The sequence below is a fragment of the Diplotaxodon limnothrissa genome, linkage group LG5 (genome assembly GCF_057381915.1).
Source record: "Diplotaxodon limnothrissa isolate DT_005_m linkage group LG5, D_limnothrissa_male_GT1.1, whole genome shotgun sequence".
NCBI classification, from domain to species: Eukaryota; Metazoa; Chordata; class Actinopteri; order Cichliformes; family Cichlidae; genus Diplotaxodon; species Diplotaxodon limnothrissa.
In genome coordinates this window covers 2,761,716-2,783,521 of record NC_140600.1, presented here as the reverse complement: position 1 = coordinate 2,783,521, position 21,806 = coordinate 2,761,716, and the positions used below count along the sequence as shown (strand labels likewise).

Sequence of the window (21,806 nt, the reverse complement as noted above, 5' to 3'; positions counted from 1 at the left end):
TTTGGGGCAAATAAAATGCAAGTAGGGATTAAAACCGCAGAAATAACGATTACCTGTGCTGGAAATGCTAGCGCTTGATGCAGTGTTTTGATTTTGTTGCCACTCGTACCCACAATGCAATGTGCGAAAGTCACGTGGTCTGTCAATCTCTATACATGGCACTTGAAAATATGTATATGTATATATTCAGCCATAGTCTATTGGGCCAATTCATTTGAACCTATCCAGATTTCCAGTCAGATTGGTGTGAATGCAAGCCAGGCAAGAGATAAATGGAAAATTTGGATCATGTTGTTATTTTGCATGAAAAGAGCAGAAATGTACAAAAGGTCAACTTATCCCCAAGGCCATAGCCAGGGCATAATTGTAACCACATAGCAGATCCATTTTTATCAGCAAATACAGACTCCTTTCCTAAAACCAGTGAATTGACAACTTGGTTATTGATCTCTTGGTTATTGGTTATTGATCTCTATCAGTCCTAACTACAGTACACAGTACAAGAGCCAAGGCTGTGAATTACTACAGAATAAATAGTGGCAGAGTTGAGTGGCACAATTTGACATGAAATGAAAAGAATATTTTAATGATGCAACTTAGCAGGTGAATAGACTTATGTGGCTCAGAAAATGAATGTTTTTGATCATATATTACAAGATCTGAGTGAGTATTTGTTCTGTGTCTGTTAGCTTGCCATCACCAGTGTGTGAATGTGTGCATGAATGGGCGGATGACTGGATGTGCAAAGCGCTTTGGGGTCCTTAGGGACTAGTAAAGCGCTATACAAATACAGGCCATTTACCATTTCACAATTTAGAAATGTTGATGTCACAGATCACTTTCATATTTTAAAGATTGATCCAGCCATCCATTCTCTCCCCCTTATCAGGGTCACGGAGAGAGGCAGGGTACATCCTGGACAGATTAACAGCTTAATGCTAATACTGATTAAATGCAGAGGTGTATAAACACATAGTGAGTGGAACAGGTGACTGAAGAAGAAATACTCATAATAGAAATCCCCCAGTAGCCTACACCTATTGCAGTGTAACGCGGGAGAGGAGGATTCAGGGTCACCTGGTCCAGCCCTAACTATATGCTTTAGCAAAAAGGAAAGTTTGAAGCCTAATCTTAAAAATAGAGATAGTGTCTGTCTCCTGAATCCAAACTGGAAGCTGGTTCCACAGAAGAGGGGCCTGAAAACTGAAGGCTCTGCCTCCCATTCTACTTTTAAATACTCTAGGAACAACAAGTAGGTCTGCAGAGCGAGAGCCCATCCATCCATCCATCCATCTTCATCCGCTTTGTCCGGGGCCGGGTCGCGGGGGCAGCAGCCTTTGCAAAGAGGCCCAGACCTCCCTCTCCCCAGCCACCTCCTCCAGCTTGTCCGGGGGAATACCAAGGCGTTCCCAGGCCAGCCGAGAGATATAATCTCTCCAGCGTGTCCTGGGTCTGCCCCGGGGCCTCCTCCCGGTGGGACATGCCTGGAACACCTCACCCAGGAGGCGCCCAGGGGGCATCCTTGTCAGATGCCCGAACCACCTCAGCTGGCTCCTTTCGATGTGGAGCAGCAGCTGCTCTACTCTGAGCCCCTCCCGGATGGCCGAACTTCTCACCCTATCTCTAAGGGAGAGGCCAGCCACCCTTCGGAGGAAGCTCATTTCTGCCGCTTGTATCCGCGATCTCGTTCTTTCGGTCACTACCCACAGCTCGTGGCCATAGGTGAGGGTAGGGACGTAGATCGACCGGTAAATTGAGAGCTTCACTTTTACACTCAGCTCCCTCTTCACCACGACGGACCGGTGCAGCGTCCGCATTACTGCAGCTGCAGCCCCAATCCGTCTGTCGATCTCCGGCTCCCTTCTCCCATCACTCGCGAACAAGACCCCGAGATACTTGAACTCCTCCACTTGGGGCAGGAACTCATCCCCGACCCGGAGTGGGCACTCCACCCTTTTCCGGCTGAGAACCATGGCCTCAGATTTGGAGGTGCTGATCCTCATTCCCGCTGCTTCACACTCGGCTGCGAACCGTTCCAGTGCGAGCTGGAGGCCTTCACCCAATGAAGCCAACAGAACCACATCATCTGCAAAAATCAGAGATGAGATTTTGAGGCCACCAAAGCGAAAGCCCTCCGCCACTTGGCTGCGCCTAGAAATCCTGTCCATAAAAATTATGAACAGAACCGGAGACAAAGGGCAGCCCTGGCGAAGCCCATCACCCACCGGGAACGAGTCCGACTTATTGCCCGCAATGCGAACCAAGCTCTTGCAACGGTTGTATAGGGATCGAATGGCCCGTAGCAATGAGCGAGAGCGAAGTGCTCTAATGGGGCATGGAACCCTGTGGAACTACATTATTAACCCTAGTGTGTGAAGACGACTCTCACTTTACATAACCAAATTGGAGTATATTAGATAGATATGATACAAACCACTGCAGTGCAGTACCTGTAATACCTACAGTGCGCTTTTATCGCTCTGGAGTTCCTATGCCCATCAACTCATCCAGCTCAATCAGGGCGACACCAAGTGAGTCCCATGCTAGCGAGAGATATAATCTCTCAGCAAACCTAGGTGTGCCCCAGGGCCTCCTCCTGGTAGGACATACCCAGAATACCTTACCTAGGAGTCATACTGGAGGCATCCTATTAAGATGCCTGAACCACCTTAACAGACTCCTTTCGAAGTGGAGGAGCAGTGGCGCTACTCCAAGGCCGTCTTAAGTAACCAAGCCCCTCACCCATCTCTAAGGCAGAGTCTTGCCGCTCTTCGAAAAGAAAAAAAAATTTCTGCCAGTTGTATTCTTGACTTCATTCTTTCGTCCACTACTAACAGCATGTGACCACAGGCGAGGGTATGAATGTAGACTGACTGGTAAATCGACAGCTTTGCTTTAATGCTCAGCTCTCTCTTCACCACAACAGATGCAAATGGTGCCCCATTCGGTCTGCTAATCTCACCGTTCACTCTCCCCTCACTCAGGAACAAGACTCGAGATATGTGGACTGCTCCACTTGGGGCAGTAACTCTTTCCTTGTGACAAGTTATTGCTATTAACTATTATTTAATTTTATGGCTACTTCTTGTATTTACCTTGTGTTCCATCTAATTTTTGCTGGTCTTTTGTTGGTTTCAAGCAATATCTTATTGATTTTCTATTTCTTTTACCTCACTTTGCTTTATTTTTATTATCTTTTTTTTTGGGGGGGGGGGGGGGTGCTATCTTTTTGCTTTTTTAAATTTATGAATGCTGTTAATAGTTATTATTTTGACCAAAGCTAATTTCAATTGAGGGTGTGTGGGAGTTTGCCCAACCAGTCTACATGTGTTTTGTGGCATTCGACCAGGTCCCTGGAGGAAACCTGTGAGCCTGCTTTGGGCGTACAGGGTGTCTGTCCAGTCGATGGAGGCCATTTAGACCCTGTACAACTGCAGGAAGATCTTGGTTGTATTGCCGGCAGTGAATCAGACTAGTTTATGGTGTATTTTTAGACTGCCAGGGCTGCTCTTTGTCACCAATTCTGTTTATAGTTTTTTTTTCATTAGTCCTTTATTTATCCAGGTAAAAATCTCATTGAGATTAAAAATCTAATTTCCAAGAGAGACCTACCAGCAAAAGCCAAAAATACATGTACCACATAAGTACATAACAATTAAAATAAATACAATATCCCATACAAACGTTAAAAAAATGCAATAACTGATCATTATGAAGTATATTAGAAACAATCACACTGATTTTGAGTGGTTGCAGAGAGACTTCTGTTGATTAAGCTGTTTTAAATCTGGATAGAAAGATTCAAATAAAGACCCTGATGAAAGAAAATGCCCATTAAAGCAGTTTAAGATGTCACATTTTTCTGTTAACGTGCACACTGGCATCTCATTGGTAGTTATGTCCCCATGAGAAGATTTTCTTATTTTTCATTTTTTTATTATATCCAGAATTTTTTAGGGTCATTCAGATGTTTAGTTGTTTTTTAAAGACAGAATTCTGATTTGGCCTTTTTAATTATGGAGGTTGAACGAAGTCTGAGCTGTCTAAAAATCAGACAATCCGCTTCAGACTGAGTTTTTCTGGCCTGAGCCCAGGCAGCATCCCTTTTTTGAGGAGACTGGATAGCTGAGGAGAAAACCAAGGGTTGTTTCTGCACTTTACTCTAAATTTGCGCATGGGGGCATGTTTATTTATAATTTTGATAAAACTGCCATACAAATAATTCCATCTGAGCTCAACATCAGTGATCAGGTGGATTTTATTCCAGTTATAGTCCCATAAAACTCGAAAGAAAGCTTGCTCACAGAAATGCTTCAAATCTTATTTAAAAACTATTTGTGGTCTCGATTTTGGGACCTTCAGTTGTTTGACTACAGTTATCAGACAGTGGTCACTGATATAATTTGCAAAAAACCCAGTGTGAGAATATTTACAGTATTTACAGCGTGTCAGTTAAAACTAAATCTATAAGTGACGACTTTTATGGGCATTTAGGATTTGGATGAGTTGTAAATTAGTTGTGTGAGATTGTATGAATCACACATAGATTTAAAAAAGTCTGAGGCAGAAGACGACCAGTCCCAGTTGAACTCTTCAGCCAGCACAATTTCATCAAAATCTAATGTAGATAGTTTTTCACTAAATGAAATTCAAGCCTCACTACTAGCCGAGGGGTGTCTGTAACAGCCCACAATGGTGATAAAATAGCCTTTGAAAACCTCCAAAAAGTTGATTCTGTTCATCTGGACGTAGCGTTTTGTGGGAGAAACGTTTTGTCGCTCATCCAAGTGACTTCTTCAGTCTCAGCAGGTTTCCCCAATCTTATAAACAGCACATTTGCATAATGACTGAAACCAGCCCACTGATCATTGGTCATGAGAATTTGCATAATTAAGATTAAGGAACTGAACTTAATTAGGAACTTTTTTACATAAATTGCAAAACCGCCACCCTGGGGCAGTCGCAACAGAAAAGCCGTTATTGTGATGTCTGTCAGGAATTGATTTTGTAAGCCAGGTTTCTGTCACGGTCCGGGTCAGCGGCCGTGTGAAGAGTGGAAGGAGGACTCAAACGCAGCACTATTTCAGACGTGAAGGGTGATTTATTGACAATACCAAACATAAAGTGGAGATGGCAAAAACTGAACTCAGGACGAACTAAACTGGGAGAAACTACACAAAGGAGTGGCAAACCTGAACATGAAGGGAGAACAGCAGGGAGAGCACGCAGGGGATTTCACAGGGTATGAACACAGACGACGCGACGAGGAGCAGAGGAAAACACACACTATAAGTACACAGAGAGACACTGGGAAATCACACACAGGTGGGGGAAACAGCTGGACCTGATTAACCTGACGAGACAGGGGAACACTAACACCAGGGACCAATAGAGGGAGCACAAACCCAGAACCCAGTATCTAAAATCCCAAACACAAACCATCCCCAAACAGCCACGAATAATAATGAAAGTAATAACAATAAAGAACATAAACACAAAGTCACTGAGTCATGGCCACAGGACCATGACAGTACCCCCCCCTCAAGGGCTGGCCCCCGACAGCCACAGAAACACACCACCTGCGGGCGGCAGGGGGCCCAGGACGGAGGGACCGGGCCATGACCAAAGATGGAGGCCCCAGAGTCCCAAAATAAGGCACACAAAACTCACAGGGGAGCAGAGTCCGAAACACAGTTCAGGTGGCCGGCCTGGGGCCCGATAACACAGGAGGCCAGGCCAGGAGGCCTCCTGAACTGTCCCATCCTGGCCTCCAACTAAACATCATTGCCAGACCTGGCCCACATCTGGCTGACATACACCCTGCCATGACACCAGTCAGTCAGAAGTGCCAACTTGATGCCGGATCCAGGCCAGTCCTGTTTCCTATGAGCCTGGGCCACATAAACCAAGCCACAATCTGGCCAGATGTGGCATGCCATCACATAAACAGTGACCCAAAACCCATATCTCTATGACATACCACTTACCATGCCAGAAGTCAGCCAGCAATGGGTGATGGTGGAACCTGGCTGTGAAAAAATATCTAGACATAGCTAAGTGATAGCCTTCAGGCTTCATCAGGTGGTGACCACCAGTTTGCACTGGAGCTTTTTGTGGCCGAGTGTGAAACGGCGGGAATAATAATTAACACCTCCAAGTCTGAAAGGGCAGAGCACCGACTGCAGATCAGGGCCGAGTTATACCCCCCAAGCAGTGGAGCTGAAGTATCTCACGTATTTGTTCCCAACTGAGGGGAGAATGGAACACTCCCTCACGTCATCTGTCAACATGAGATAATACAACACATGAGCTCTGTTGTGGCAATGAGAGAGCTGAGAATAAAAGCGAGGATGTATTTTTACCAGGCAATCTGTGTTCCTATTCTCACCCTATGGTCACAAGCTCTCATTAGTGGATGAAACAATCAGGTTGTGGACACAAGTGGAATAAATTTCTTTAGAAGAGTGGCTAGGCCCTCCCTTAGAGATAGGGTGAAGAGCTTGGTTATTCAAGAGGGACACAGTGTAGAACGGCTGCTCCTCTACTTCTGCTTCTGTGCCAGTTGAGGTAGTTGGGCATCAGACTAGGATTCCTCCTGGACGCTTCCTAGGTGAGCTATTCCAGGCATGTCCTACGGAAAGGCCCTGGAGCAGGACAAGTCCCTGGCACATACCAAGGACTCAGCAACAACAGAAACTACTATTATTAAATAAATAAGTGGGGTAATATCGGTAACAGTGACTCTTGACTCTTTGGTGCCGTACTCTGCTTGATCTTTTGGTGTCAGATCCAGTGCTGTCCTAATTCTCATTCATTCTTTTTCTTCCAAATACCCAGGAAACACCAAGATTTTATCAACCACAGCATGGAGACAAAGCCTCATAACTCACAAACACAACACTTATGCTCTCACATAAATGATAGAATGGAAGGGAAAAGTGAAGAAGCTGAAGGGGGAAGAACAACTCCTCCTCCTAGTGCCATGCCCCTCAACAGCAGTAGTAAACCCCCTCCATCCAACAGCCACAATGGACATCAACCAGCTGAGGGACATGAAGAGCCAGGTGTTGGTTTATCATATGAGCCCAGGGAACAACAGGAGAATGTGGTGCTGAGGAGAGGTTTTGTCCCAAGGACAGCTCCAGAGAGGTTGGCCCAAAGAAAGTGCTCAATGGCTCAACTGCAACAGTGGGTCAACCAGCGGCGGGGCATGGCCTCGCAAGAAGACATCAACAGGTAGCTCAATTTAGAAGAGAAGAAATATAACTGCTCTTTGTGTCTCCAGGTCTTCAAATATTATAAGTTATTTACTATGATTTTACACTGGCACAGTGATCATTGAATTACGTGCACACTAATAATGTAAACTATCAGAAATACAGATTATATACATTATTGTTGATTATTTTAATGGAATAGAAAACCTTTCAAAAACAAATATTAAAGCAGTGCACAACTTGTTTTGTAAGGCTGTTTGAAGAAGTGTTGGTTCTCAAATGATTTTCTATAGTTTTCAGACACCTTTGGCACTAACCAAATTATTCACACTTCTTATTTAATCCCAAAAAAATATTATCACACTAATTTCAAAGATCCCATAATTAAATAAAACCTTTCAACTGTTTTTATTTTCATCTTTTCTGTTTTGTATTGTTTGTCTATAACTGCTATTTCATGAGTAAGTTTCCTTTCTGTGTTTCTAGAAAGACTTAATTTGATTTGTTTTATGAAAATGTAATGTATATATATAAAAATTAATGTGTATTTTAAAAAGGGAAAAATGTAATTTTAGTCTTTATCCTATTGTGTTTCTTAAAGAAGAACTAGACCAAGATAAACTTTCACACATTCAAATAGTTTTTCATGTCGGAAATATTCTCTAATTTTTCCTGTGCTTTCAGGCCACCCTCTTACTATTCTGTGAACCAAGAAGTCTCAGCTGGCTACTATAACTTTGTGGACGAATACTCTTTGTACCTACCAGGGGTCCGACCAGACAGCATCTGCTCTATGTCTGCTGTGGGGGGCTATGACAGACTATGGACTATTGAGCAAAAGCGACACTCTCTGAGGGATGAACCCCACCGGTTGTACAGGAAACAGATGCCCCAAGACCAATGGGGGCCACAGTACTATGGTGGAATGGAAACATCCATGAGGAGCCTGTTTATTCAGCCACGCTCCAAGTCTGTGCCCAGATCACCATCCTCATCATCGAGGCGGCCCTATTCACCAGCGTCATGCACCTATGCCTCACCTGCTCGATCACTATCCAATGGTTTTGACCGGTTTTCAGGGAGGATGAATGAAGATGCAATCTATCCACCAGTCTACAGTCTGAGAAGATCTTTCAGCTCCCCAAAGGTGAACCGGTTTACTGTGTTTGTGTGTAGCTTTGAGAAACTAATGTTTGATAAGTCTTTGAATAACATTTATCAATACAGAAAGTCAGCAGGGATAAAATCAAGACTCTCCAGTTTTGATATAGTGACACCATATTCATCTAACACCACTCTGACACTCTCACTCACCTTACTTCTATTTTGTCCTTTCTTCTTTCTATGTTCTCTTCCCTACTGCCTTTAGTATAACTACCATGGTGATAGGAGATCATTAAACCAAGGATTATACCACCACAACTACCCTGTTTCCCCTTCTGTTCACAGTAAAATGGTATGTGCTGCAAAAGTATGTAAATTGTACTTAATGCACTTCATGCTGTGGCATATGTAACTTTGTATTGTAAATGCTGTCAGCTGTGGGGTCTGGCATTAATTATCTGTATGTCCAAGTAGAGATGTCTGATCCATTTTGGTTACCTTGGCTTTGGGTATCTACTGATAATAAGCAATGATTGGGTACCATTAATACACTGTATTTGTGATTGTGAAAAATAAACTAGGAATGATATGCAAAGGGGACATTAAGGATGACTTTCACATTTTGGTCTTGTTTTTAAAGGAACTTTACAAATATATATTTATTGCATATGCATTTATTAAAACAATACATCATAAGATCAAAATAATAAGATAAAGAGTTGCTATCTATACAATATTTGTCTTTTTGATTTCCACGCTTGCCACCAATGCTGCTGCTTGGTTCAGGAGGATATATTAGATTTTCAGCTCCAGCGTAACCTGGATTACCTAGATCAACAGGTAGGAGGAAACATACAGTAGTGTTTGCCAATAAATACTTTATACACACCATTTTTCATAATTCTTGACAGTTCTTACCTACTTTACTGCCCTTTAAAATCTCTTTTCTATGTTTTTTGTGTGCTTCTCTTGTATAGAGTATCTTTGGCTGTCCATTAACTTCGAAAATATGATTCCTTTATAACAGTTCAAATATTGTTCCAGTTGTCCTGTCATACAACTTTCTTCTCTGGTCTATAATCCAAGCTTCAGTTACTCAGGGAAAGCTCTCTATTTGGGATGGTCCCCAATTTTTTCGAGCACTCACCCTCAACAACAAAGTAGAAGTAAGGAAAGTAGCAGCCCCTGAGGAGGCAGGCTTCAGTTGAGACTAAACGTATTTATAACACCACCATAACAACAAAATGTCATTTATTTTGCTCTTTTTGTATGGTATAGTGTCCTAAATAGTCAGCCTAATTTAATGTGTTGCCTACCTTCATTTCTTATTGAAGTCAAAATCAAATTAATGTATTGGCTGTGTAATGTGGGATACAGACTTTGGAGATTACATACATGAAAACTCCCATTTTTATTTATGCTTTGAATTACAGTGGAACCCCGACTTACGAAATTAATTCATTCCCGAGGGTCTTTCTTAAATCGAAAATTTTCACAAGCCGAAGCATCCATCGCGCGTTTTGACTGAGGCGATGCTGCACGATAGGCTATAGGCTAATTGCTAACTAGAACAACAATATGTCATTCAAGTGGAACAGCGAAGCGCAAGTACGGAAGCCAAGGGGTTGTCACATGATTCGAAAGGCATTGTGGGCATTGTAGGCTCAGCCAATCAGAGCCAGCGTATTTTGTTACTCGGGCATTTTGCCGTAACACGGGCAAAAATATTGACGTTCAGTGCCTTCGTAACTTGAATTTTTTGTGAAACGGGGTATTTGTATGTCGGGGTTCCACTGTATTTGAAATTTTTTGACACCAACAAGTTGGGATGTCCTTAATATGCTCATCTTAAGTGCACAGTTCTGGTTATGATAGCTGCTGTCCACCTACAGTTAGGCCCATAAAAGTTTGGGCATTGACACAATTTGTGTAATTTATGTCTCTGTACATAACAACAGGGAATTTTAAATAAGAAAAAATGAAGTAAAGGCTTCAAGACCTTCAACAAAAGTACTGAATTAACTGTTTCCAGCCATAGTCCCACATTTTCAGGGGTTTATAAGTAACTATACTAAATGCTTAATACTTGGCTGTTTCTGTACCTGAAGGTTTGAACCGCCAGAGAGCATAGCCGTGTAAACCTCAGAATTCATCCTGCCAATTCAATCAGCAGTCACATCATTATCATCATCAGTAGTGACCTGCTTCCAAATGCAGCCATACATGTCCATGCCATAACACCTTCAACATGTTGGAAAGATAATGTTGTTCCTTTAGTTCTCCATACTTTTCTCTTCCCATCAATCAGGTACCAGATAATCTTGTACCGGAATCTTGTTTAATCTATCCAAAAATTGTTTTTGTTCTCTTGCTTAGTGGCAAGTGGCAGACCACAGTAACATCCCTAAAAAGGATTCAGTAACCATCACAGTGGCAGACATCTCCAAGAAAGTGTCTCAAGCATGAAAAGTTACACAGTACCAGGCCCTAACATGATTCTAACCTACTGGTTAACAAAGCTAATTACACTCCACAAATGTCTCTCAGCACAAATGAACCAGCCGCTAATGGATGAGATACACAGAGAATGGCTAACTGAAAGACAGACAGTCCTGATACCCACGGATCCCCATATTGCACCGGTCACATCCAACTACCGACAAATAACCTTCAGCTCAACATGGAAGCTCCTGTCAGGCATCATAGTAGTTAGCATGAACAGGCACATGCAGAGGAGCAAGAAGGGGACTATTATGGAAAGACAGGTCTGTGCACCGCATCTACCACTGGCAGATAGAAGACATAGCTGATGTCAAGAAATCCTACAATGGCTAGAGAATGCTAGACTCAAAGAAAGCACAGAGGAAATAATCAAGACAGCACAGGAACATACTCTAAGCAAAAGATCCCAGGTGCAGGCTGTGCAGAGATTCCCCCAAGACAAGCAAGTAACAGCAGGGCGCAAGATAATCGCAAGTAGGGAATACATGAAATGCCCTAACCAAGTGACTAGCATAGTATACAGGGATATCTGTGCTGGGTATGGCCTGGAGGTCCAGAGGTCAAACTACCCTTGTCTTGCCTCCCAAGGGTAGTTGAGATTGACCAACCTAAGATCCTGTGGGACTTCCAGATACAAATTGATAAACAGCTGATGGCTAATCAACCGGACATAGTAGAGGTGGACAAGCAGAGGAGGATGACACCAGTGATAGATGTAGCTATACCAAATGATAGAAACACTAGGAAGTAGGAACATGAGAAACTTGAGAAATAACAAAGAGAGAGGAGTTCAAAAAGACCGTGAAGGGAACAGTAGTCCTCATGCCGGTCCATGCCAGTGCGCTTGAATGAGAGTACCCTTAACACTACTGGGTGTTTTTGAAATGGCCCACTGGTTCACCAGCTCACAATCAGAGTACGATGCACACCAAATGGACTGGACTGGTTCTTATATAACGCTTTTCTACTCTGAGCATTCAAAGCGGTTTACACATCTTGCTTCACATAAGCACTTTTTTTTATATGCTATTTCTATGTAAGTGCCTTCTATCTAACATTCAGATGCATTCATACTCCGATGGATGCATCAGAGAGCAACATAGGATTAGTATCTGAACCAATAATTAGTAGGCGACCTGCTTTACCACCTAAGTTACAGCGTCACTGGTGCATGTCCTCCCAAATCCCCGGCCAATGAAATTGGGCCATTATTCATTCCATCCATCCATCCATTTTCTTACACTTATCCTGGACTGGGCCGCGGGGGCAGCACCCTAAGTAGAGAAGGCCAGACCTCCTCCAGCCTCTTTTCTAGGGGAACACCAAGGCCTTCCCAGGCCAGCTGAGAGATCTCTCCAGTCACTACCCAAAGCTCATATCATAGGTAAAGGTAGGGATGTAGACCAACCAAGAAATTGAGAGCTTCGCTTTTACGCTCAGATATCTCTTCACCACAACAGACCGGTACAGCATCCGCATCACTGCAGCAGCCGCACCAATTTGTCTGTCAATCCCCCGCTCTCTTCTCTCCTCACGCATGAAAAAAACCCTGAGATAATTAAACTCCTCTACTTGGGGCAGGAACTCATCCCTGACCCAGAGTAGGCACTCGACCCTTCCGGGGCCGATTCTCATACCCGCTGCTGCTCTAGTTTGAGTTGGAGGCCATCACTTGATGAAGCCAACAGAACCCCGTCATCTGGTGGACCAGCGCTGGCCCTTGGTCACCACCAGGGTCTTGCCAGCAATGCGTACCAAACTCTTGCAATGGTTGTATAAGGTTTGAATGACACCCCATACTCCTGAAGCACCTGTCATATGTGGTCAAATGCCTTCTCCAAGTCAAAACACATGCAGACTGGTTGGGCAAACTCACATGCCCCATCAAGTATCCTCCATAGCATGAAGGGCTTGTCCAGTATTAAAACCGCATTTTCCCTCTTGTATCGACTAACAGACAGAAAATCATTTCCAACACCTTGGCATCTAGACCCAGGAGATTTTACCCTTCCCCCCAGGGTGGAAGCAAGCAGACCGTCCCAGGCTCCGCAGCAGCAGGGAGGCCCCGCATCCCAGATCCCAATCGGACGGCCAACACCTCCTTCCAGCCCCCCCGCCCCAATGGCCAGTCATTCCTTTTGAATAATTTTTTAACCCTGTCCAGCCATCGGCAATTCGCTGCCGCCTGCTTGAAGTTGTATAGCTGGCAGTTCCACCACTGTCTGGACTAGCACCTCCAACTAGTGATGTGTCGGTCGCGAACGAAACGGCTCTTAGAGCCGGGTCTTTGAAGTGAACGACGCGAGCCGTGGTTTTTTTTTTCTTCTTTCTCTCACCCTCTCTCTTGAACTTTTTTTCCGCTTCACTTCGCACGCGACCTGTGCTTTGCGCTGGGAAGAGGGGGGAGGGCTGGTAGTTACACTCTTAGTAGCACAGGAACAGAGCGGGAGGGAGAGATAGAGAAAGAGAGCCAGTGACAACAACTTCACATTAAAAAGGTATAGTAATGGTCCACAACTATTTTCAGTTGCGGATGATAAAGGATTCAGAAAGTTTATTCATGCAGGCCCATATGACAGAGAATGTACATCTTCTTTTTGTTTTTATATTTTAATTTATATTTAATTGTGTTGTGACTTGCAGTGTTTTATGTTGTTTTACTTTAAATTTGTTTAAAAGGAAAAATCTGAAAATTTAAATAGTTAAAAGTTGAAATGTAAATAGTTGGTTTTTGTATTATATGATTTCTTTTTAACATTTTATGTGGAGTGAATAAACAAAAGTATATTTAAAGTATATTTACGGCACATACAAACCCCGAAGCACGTAGAAACTCCAAAACACGTAAAAACTCCATAGCACATACAAACTCCGAAGCAAGTACAAACCCCGAAGCACGTAAAAATTCCAAAACACGTAAAAACTTCATAGCACGTACAAACTCCATAGCACGTACAAACTCTGAAGGACGTACAAACCCTGAAGCACGTACAAACACCAAAACACGTAAAAACTCCAAAACATGTACAAACTGCATAGCACGTACAAACTCTGAAGGACGTACAAACCCTGAAGCACGTACAAACACCAAAACATGTAAAAACTCCAAAACACGTAAAAACTCCATAGCACGTACAAACTCCGAAGCACATACAAAACACAACAGAAGTGCTCCATGATGCTAGGCGCAGTGTTGAGCTTTTGTTACCTAGTGGCTACACAAGCCAGGAAGTACCAACGACTGGATTTGGTGTGTGGTAGTAACAGGTAAATGAAAAGTTTTTGAATTATTTGAATATATATGAGTGCTTGTGTATAAATACACAAACAATACACATATGCTTTTAATTGTGCAATTTAAGTGATCTAGGTAGCTCTGTTTTGGAAGTTCAGTTAACGCTAGAAATGTGTTTTGGAGTTTGTACGTGCTTTGGGATTTGTACGTGCTTTGTTTCAAGGGGCCACCGTATATATTTATATATAAGCATATACAAATAAAACCACTTTTTTTTTTACATTACTAATTCCTTTTCTGCATAATTTTATATTGTTGTTAATAATAAATTAAAGCAACAAAACAATCTGAAGAGCCGCTTGGGACCCGAAAGAGCCGGCTCTTCTTAGTGAGCCGAGCCGAAAGAGCCGGTTCTCTAAAAAGAGCTGGAAATCCCATCACTACCTCCAACTGTTGTGGAGGTCATCGATTTGTCATCACACTACTGGGTTTCAGCACCACTAGCACTAAGGAATAATGGTGACTGCTTATTTTATTGTACACTCAACCCCTCCCCTGCAGCTGAGATTTCACTGAAGATATACATGGAGAATCAGCTGAATTCAGGTCTGATTCACTGGCATTTATGGCATTAAAATTAAAATGTGCAAGCATAGTGACAAGAAGATCTCTAGAGTGAATTCAACATAACTGAATGCTGCACTTGGCAGGATATTTGAGCCACAGTTGTGAAAACTGCTAATTATTTATAGTCGTAGTCCCAAAATATATCAAACACTCTCGTGTGTGGCCAGAACATTGGTTGCGATACAGATTTGTTACTTACAATCTTAATGTCACCACCCCACAACACAAACAGGATTTAGTCAATCCAAAAGCAATCCGTGTCACGCTCGTCTTTTTACCCCTTCTGCTGTGATTATCGGGGATCCCATAATTTGAAATATTGGTTTCGTTAATGTGGTCACATGTTGTTTTACTTTTTTCTCTCACACTTCTGAATTGCTTATGTTTAAGCTCAACCTTGACATTACTGTTTGCTTTCTAATTATTTATCACCCTTTTAAAGGGGTGAATTGAAATTTTTAGAAAAAAGTGGAAATTTATGATTTTGTTTTATTTTATGTACTTGTTGGTTTTGTTTGTTTTTGTTGGTATGTAATTTTAATACAGTCATGTTGACTAGATTGAAAACCGTTACATAGCTCAATTTAGTCAAGTTTAACAGTACAGGAACTGTTGATCTCAGAAAGAACATAACCATTGATCTCAATAATTTTGTGAATAAATAGAATCATTGAGATTTTATTTCAATGTAAAGATGTAATTGGGCTTTACATTACTTTAATAAAGACCAGAATATATATTTTAATTTTGTTTTCGTCTCAGTGGAACAGTATACAGTCTCTGATTGATAATGACAGGCAAATCATTTTTTACAGGTGCCTCCTTTCCAGGATATAAACTACAGAGAACTGCATCCTACACTGAAACTCAATGAGATCGAAACCAGTGTAAGAGTTTTGCATTCACACCCAAATGATGTGCTTTTTATTTTTTTATACAGTGCATGGTGAGAAGTATGTGAGCACTCATTTCCCCATGTTTGTATGTCCTGTAGACTAGGAACCTAATCTCAATTTTACAGTCCACAATAATCTCCAAAAGTTGATTCTGTTCATCTGGATGTAGCGTTTTTGAAAACGCTACGTCCAGATGAACAGAATCAACTTTTGGAGATTTACTTTCCTGGATGATTGAGAATGCATCAAGAAGTCCACAATAATATATTTACAATATAGTTTTCCTAGTTTTTGCATGAGGGTGAACATTGTCAGTAAAACAATAAAAAATATAATTACAGTAACCCTATTTATTAAATGTCTGAAATCAGTTGCTACTCAGTTTAGTGGTTGAAACTAGAAGAAGCAGATTAAGAGTCACATATTGCATACAAATGTGATGTTTTTGTGCACATATATACTATGCTGTATATTTTTTACTGACATATACACACTGCTGTCCTGTCTTTGTTTTATATTTCCTTCCTGGTGTCTCTCAAATTCACAAAATAACCACTCCTTGTTACACAGAAGCTCTTGGGGCGATTATGTGAGCAGAACCAGATTTTGAAAGACCATGAGGCAGTTGTCCACAGACTGAGAATGAATAAGGTACACAATTTTCCTCGGAAATGTGACATTTTATTGTGAAATTCTTAAGAAACGCTTCGTATGAAATCACTGGAGTTTTTTAATAGCTACTGAACACAGCAATGTACTACTGTCATGGTAAAGGAAACCCATAAAGCCTTATTTGTCCTAACCATATTTGAAGATAATATACTTTATATATCAGAGGAAAGCAGTTTAACTCAGTACATTAGAACAACCTAGCTATTAATACAACCTTACCTTTAGTCAACACTTAATTTGTGGTGACTTCAAGCTGTATTTTGTGGTGTTGTTGTACGGGACCTCTTTACACTGAAAGTTGTTTTGTTTTTCACCACCCTGGCCTCTTTTTTCATTACAGTCAGCACGACTTTGAAACAAATGTATTTCAACTGGAGGAATGTCTCGTGCCTATGTGGATTCTGAGGGGATGCGTCGCTCTGGCAAGCTTTGAAAAAAGTGTTATCTGTTGTGTTTTAACCCAAAGCATGATTTTTTTCTAACCCTACCCAAGTAGTTTTACTCCCTGCGGTGAGGCTGAATTGTTCCAATACAACAACCCCACTAACTACAGCACAATTAATGACCACAGAGTTGAATCAACGTCTTCTGACTCTTGCGTTAAATTAGTGCACAATGTAGTGTTTCTTCTGGTCAGTTAGCATGTATCGTAGCTAATAATTTCACTCATTTATTTATGTGAAACCATTATAACCTTACATCCGAATATTTAGATGAAATGTGTATGTTCTCTTAAATAGATCAACAGGGATGTTGCAGTGCACTGTCTATTTACTAAATAAGCAGAAAAACTAATTTTCAACAAAACACTTGCTGTTACCAGGACAGCCTAGAGGAAGCACTGTTGGCTACTCATCAGGAAATGGAGATATACCATAACCAGCCTTTAATCATGGAAAAGCTGCAGTTCAAAAAGGAAACCCAGCAGAACCAGCTGATTAACATCAGAGGGGAGCTCTCCCAGGCCTCCAGTGTGAGTTCAGTAACTTGTCTGCATTTCAAAAAATGCACAGCTCCACGTGATTGTGCAATGTACATCTGCTCATTAAATGTTCTATTTGTTATATGTCTAAATCAAACAGTCTGAATATTGCTGACAGTATAAATAATACTATTTTTATTTTATTTTGTATGTCTCTCAGGCTTTAACAACTGCTTGCATGGAGTTTGAAGCATTAGAGGATGAGGCCAATGCCATCCATGGAGACCTGTGGGAGCAGCTTAATGCTGGAGGACAGGTAAAAGGTCACAATGTAATATAATACATATATTATTAATATTATTATTAATATAAAGCGCCTCGAGGCGACTTTTGTTGTGATTTGGCGCTATATAAATAAAATTTAATTGAAATTGAATTGAACAATATCATCATATCTGTAATCCCCCCCCCCCCCCCCCCCCTTTTTAATTAATCATTATTTTTAGGTTATTTTACAGTAAGAGATTATCTAGTCATAATTATTCAGCCAGCCACCACCATCTACTTTTTTTGATTTGTAGTAACTGTCATTTTTTCTTTATTTGTCTGTTTTGAATGATTTTTAATGATGACAACAAAACAAAAAACGAAAACAAGACAGCAGAGGTTTTGATGTGATATAAGTTAATCTAAAAATCTGATTAAATATTTTTACAGCAACTGGCTATTATAGGGTTTTTGCAACCTTAGGTCAAAGGAGGTTGGCTGGCTACATTCTGTTGATTTGTGTCAAAGTGACACTGGAAAACAATTTTAAATATTAAGCTTGTGTGAATTACATATAAGTAATTCCAGAGGCTAATTTAACAAGTTTGTCACTGTGTGGAAAAAATGAGATTAAATTGAAAAAGGCCAGATATGCAGGATATGCACATTTTGTGATTAATTTGGAACGTTTAAATTAAGCAAAGTGAGCCTGCTTTTTCTGCCAGTTTCTAATTATTAACTAAACAACGTTTTATTGACTCTCTCAATTGATAAAAATCCAGTAATATCAACACCTAAACCTAAATCTCACTTTAAAACAGAGTCCGCTGCTCACCAGTCCTACAAGCACTTGCAGCCCATTTGTTCATTGTAATTTCTGACACTGATTTCCTAATCTAATCTCTTTATGTTACCGGCTCCTCCTTTACCTTCCCTGGGTGCACCTTGTGGAACAGAGTTTAGTGGGGGAGAAGTGGTTGATAAAGATGAACAAACACAAAAAGGTGGAGCTGAAAAGCTGAGAGAGAAAAAGAAAATAGAAATAGATGCAGCAAACTCTCATATTCACTGACAGTCAGGTGTCAGGGCTGTTGCTGCACTGTCAACAGTACCAGCAACAACTAGTAACCAGCCCTCGCAATCCCAAGAAGTGCCAGAGAATGGATAATTGAATTTTCAATTTAATTCAATTTTATTTATACAGCAACAAATCACAACAACAGTGGCCTCACGGCACTTTATATTGTAAGGTAGACCCTACAATAATACATACAGAGAAAAAAACAAAAACAATCATATGACCCCCTATGAGCAAGGACTTTGGTGACAGTGGGAAGGAAAAACTCCCTTTTAACAGGAAGACACCTCCGGCAGAACCAGGCTCAGGGAGGGGCGGGGCCATCTGCTGTGACCAGTTGGGGTGAGAGAAGGAAGACCGGATAAAGACATGCTGCGGAAGAGAGACAGAGATAAATAACGAGTATGATTCAGTGCAGAGAGGTCTATTAACACATAGTGAATGAAGAACAAACACCCAATGCATCATGGGAATCCCCCAGCAGCCTACACTGATTGCAGCATAACTAAGGGAGGATTCAGGGTCACCTGGTCCAGCCCTAACTATATGCTTTAGCAAAAAGGAAAGTTTGAAGCCTAATCTTGAAAGTAGAGATAGTGTCTGTCTCCTGAATTCAAACTGGAAGCTGGTTCCACAGAAGAGGAGCCTGAAAACTGTGGGCTCTGCCTCCCATTCTACTTTTAAATACTCTAGGAACAACAAGTAGGCCTGCAGTGTGAGAGCAAAGTGCTCTAATAGGGTGATATGGTACTACAAGGTCATTAAGATAAGATGGGGCCTGATTATTTAAGACCTTGTATGTGAGGAGCACAATTTTGAATTCTGGATTAGCAGTCCCAACAACAGAGTGAGGATGAGATGGAAGAAGGTATAATTGTCATGGTCAGAAAATAGATGGTGGGATGTAATTAGAGCAGGAGATTCCAGCAAAAAGTAAACTACTTTGTCAATAAGCGACTGCTAATAGCTAAAGATTAGCTTTTAATTGTGACATGTTGCACTGTAGTGTAACTAAGGTCCCAACCCAACAACAACTGTACAAACCTGATTAAAACAGAGGGAGAGGCAGAAAATATGTGCACAGGAGGAGATTAGGGCAAAGTGGACACACAGAAGGACTGGAGTACCATGACAAGTAAGCCAGCAGTCTAAGAACAAAGTGGTAGACTATGAGGTCTTTAAGATAAGATGGGAAGCATGTATAATTTAAATAGAACATATCCTTGCACATAAGCCTGTGAACTCTGTAATTAACCTCATTGTATGAAGAGGACTCCACATTAATATGAACAAATTTGAGTATATCAGATAGATATGATTCAAACCATTGCAGCACAGTACCTTTTAATACCTGTGACATGCTCTGTAATAAAACGCAATGATCAACAGTATCTAAAGCTGCACTGAGGTCAAGTAAAACATGCACACGGTAAGTCCACTGTCAGAGGCCATAAGAAGATCATTGTGATCTTCAGTAATCATGTTTCTGCCTTTTTGAAGCTCTTCAAATAAATAGTTCCTCTGCAGATGAGCAGTTAGCTGTTTTATGACTGCTATTTCAAGAATTTTTCAGATAAAAGGATAGTTAGAGAATGTCCTTTAATTAGCTAAGACAGTTGAGTAAAGTGATGGCTTTTTAAGTAATGGTTTAATCACTGCCACCTTAAAGGCCTGTGGTATGCAGCCCAGTAATAGGGACTGATTGAGCGCCTTTATATGATTAAAGCATTAATTTATGGTAGTATTTCTTTGAGCAGTCAGATGTTATGAATAAATAATTCTCTAACGGTTAAAAATCTTTGTGTAATGAAATTCATAAAGTTGTTACTGGTTAAGGTTAAAGGAATGCTTGGCTTAACAGAGCTATGACTCTGAAAATAAACCTCTTATTTTCTTAAGTCAGTGACTTAGTGAGCTTTATGGAGGAGCAAACTCTTTCCAGCCTAAACGATCATCTTCTAAACTAGTGAGATGCCATTCCTCTCCAGCTCATAAAATTCGCCTTTGAGAGTTATTTTAGGGAGTCGAGCCTGATTTGAGTCTTCTTTCCGAAGAGCCATATTATCCAGAGTTGAATGCCATTGGGATGTTTCATGTCTGCTGTAGCTGACGGCGTGGAGTGGAGTGTGTGGACCCAAAGGCAGATAAATGGAGACAGAAATGGAGCAAACAAAAGGAGAGCCGTTTATTTCTGGCTGAACAAAAAAACAAACAGTCATGGGGAGACTGAGAAAAATTATCAAAACTAAACAGGGCAACGCTAAACAAAAAACACAAGATATATATCGAGAAAAGTACAAAAACCTATTATCCATTACTTCTACGTAATCTTTGTGTAATCAAAGTAAAAATATGTCATGTTATCTAATTTTTACTGCACTACAAACTTTTTAAACAACATTTAGAAAAAACAAAGAAAACAAAATGAGTATATTACAAATACTAGTGCATGCGAAGTAAGTACTCAGAATGATATTCTCTGCTATCTTAGTGGAGGTCTGCTATCATATATTTTATATATATCTAATCCTTTAATGATTCCATAACAACAGATTTTGTTTGTTTTTTCCTCTTTTTTTGTTAAAATGAAACAAAAAAAAATGCCAGCAATTTCGATGACATGTAGTTATTTTTTTCCATCCATCCATCCATCCATCTTCATCCGCTTTATCCGGGGCCGGGTCGCGGGAGCAGCAGCCTAAGCAAAGAGGCCCAGACCTCCCTCTCCCCAGCCACCTCCTCCAGCTTATCCGGGGGAACACCAATTCCACATTTTTTCCACATAACTGAAATTAATAAATGGACCTGACTGTTATTAGTATTAGGGTCTAATTTCTGCTATTTTTCCTTGTAATTTCTTTTTAGAGTGAATTAGTTCGGCGGCACATCCAAAAAGAGTTTTGGAGAGTCCAGGATGTATTAGAAGGTCTACAAAAGAACAGCTTATCCAGAGGCATAAAAACAGCCAAGGGTAGAGGTAAAAGAAACTAAACTAATCTTGAACATAATGGCCTGTGTTTCTACCTTCTATCTAATGGCCTTTTCCTGACACTTTAAGTTTGTTTCTCTTTTCAGTTGACAGTGGTGCATCAGGGTCCTTTACCACCAATAGTCCAGCAAGCCCACTGAGCTCAGTAAGCCTTACCAGTCCACTGAGCCCCTACTCCCCAGTGCCTGTTTGCCAGGCTTCTCCAACCAAGGAGTTGGGTCTGGAGGTAAGCACTTAATCCTAAATTGCATAGAAGAGGAAATTCTAAACGTCCCAAGCCATGCCTTGTGCCTAATT

At 41.2% G+C, this 21,806-nt stretch overlaps 1 protein-coding gene across 1 annotated transcript in view; it reads left to right on the top strand.

Annotated features, from left to right (window-relative positions):
• plekha6 (pleckstrin homology domain containing A6) overlaps window positions 1-21,806 on the top strand; it is a 68,911-nt gene that overhangs the window by 22,359 nt on the left and 24,746 nt on the right. The window contains exons 5-14 of the mRNA XM_085354814.1: window positions 6,838-7,236; window positions 7,902-8,364; window positions 8,587-8,673; window positions 9,108-9,161; window positions 15,501-15,572; window positions 16,152-16,232; window positions 17,077-17,226; window positions 17,396-17,491; window positions 21,386-21,497; window positions 21,596-21,735. Of these exons, the coding sequence (XP_085210940.1) occupies window positions 6,838-7,236; window positions 7,902-8,364; window positions 8,587-8,673; window positions 9,108-9,161; window positions 15,501-15,572; window positions 16,152-16,232; window positions 17,077-17,226; window positions 17,396-17,491; window positions 21,386-21,497; window positions 21,596-21,735 (1,654 nt within the window). The remainder of the gene's footprint in view (window positions 1-6,837; window positions 7,237-7,901; window positions 8,365-8,586; window positions 8,674-9,107; window positions 9,162-15,500; window positions 15,573-16,151; window positions 16,233-17,076; window positions 17,227-17,395; window positions 17,492-21,385; window positions 21,498-21,595; window positions 21,736-21,806) is intronic.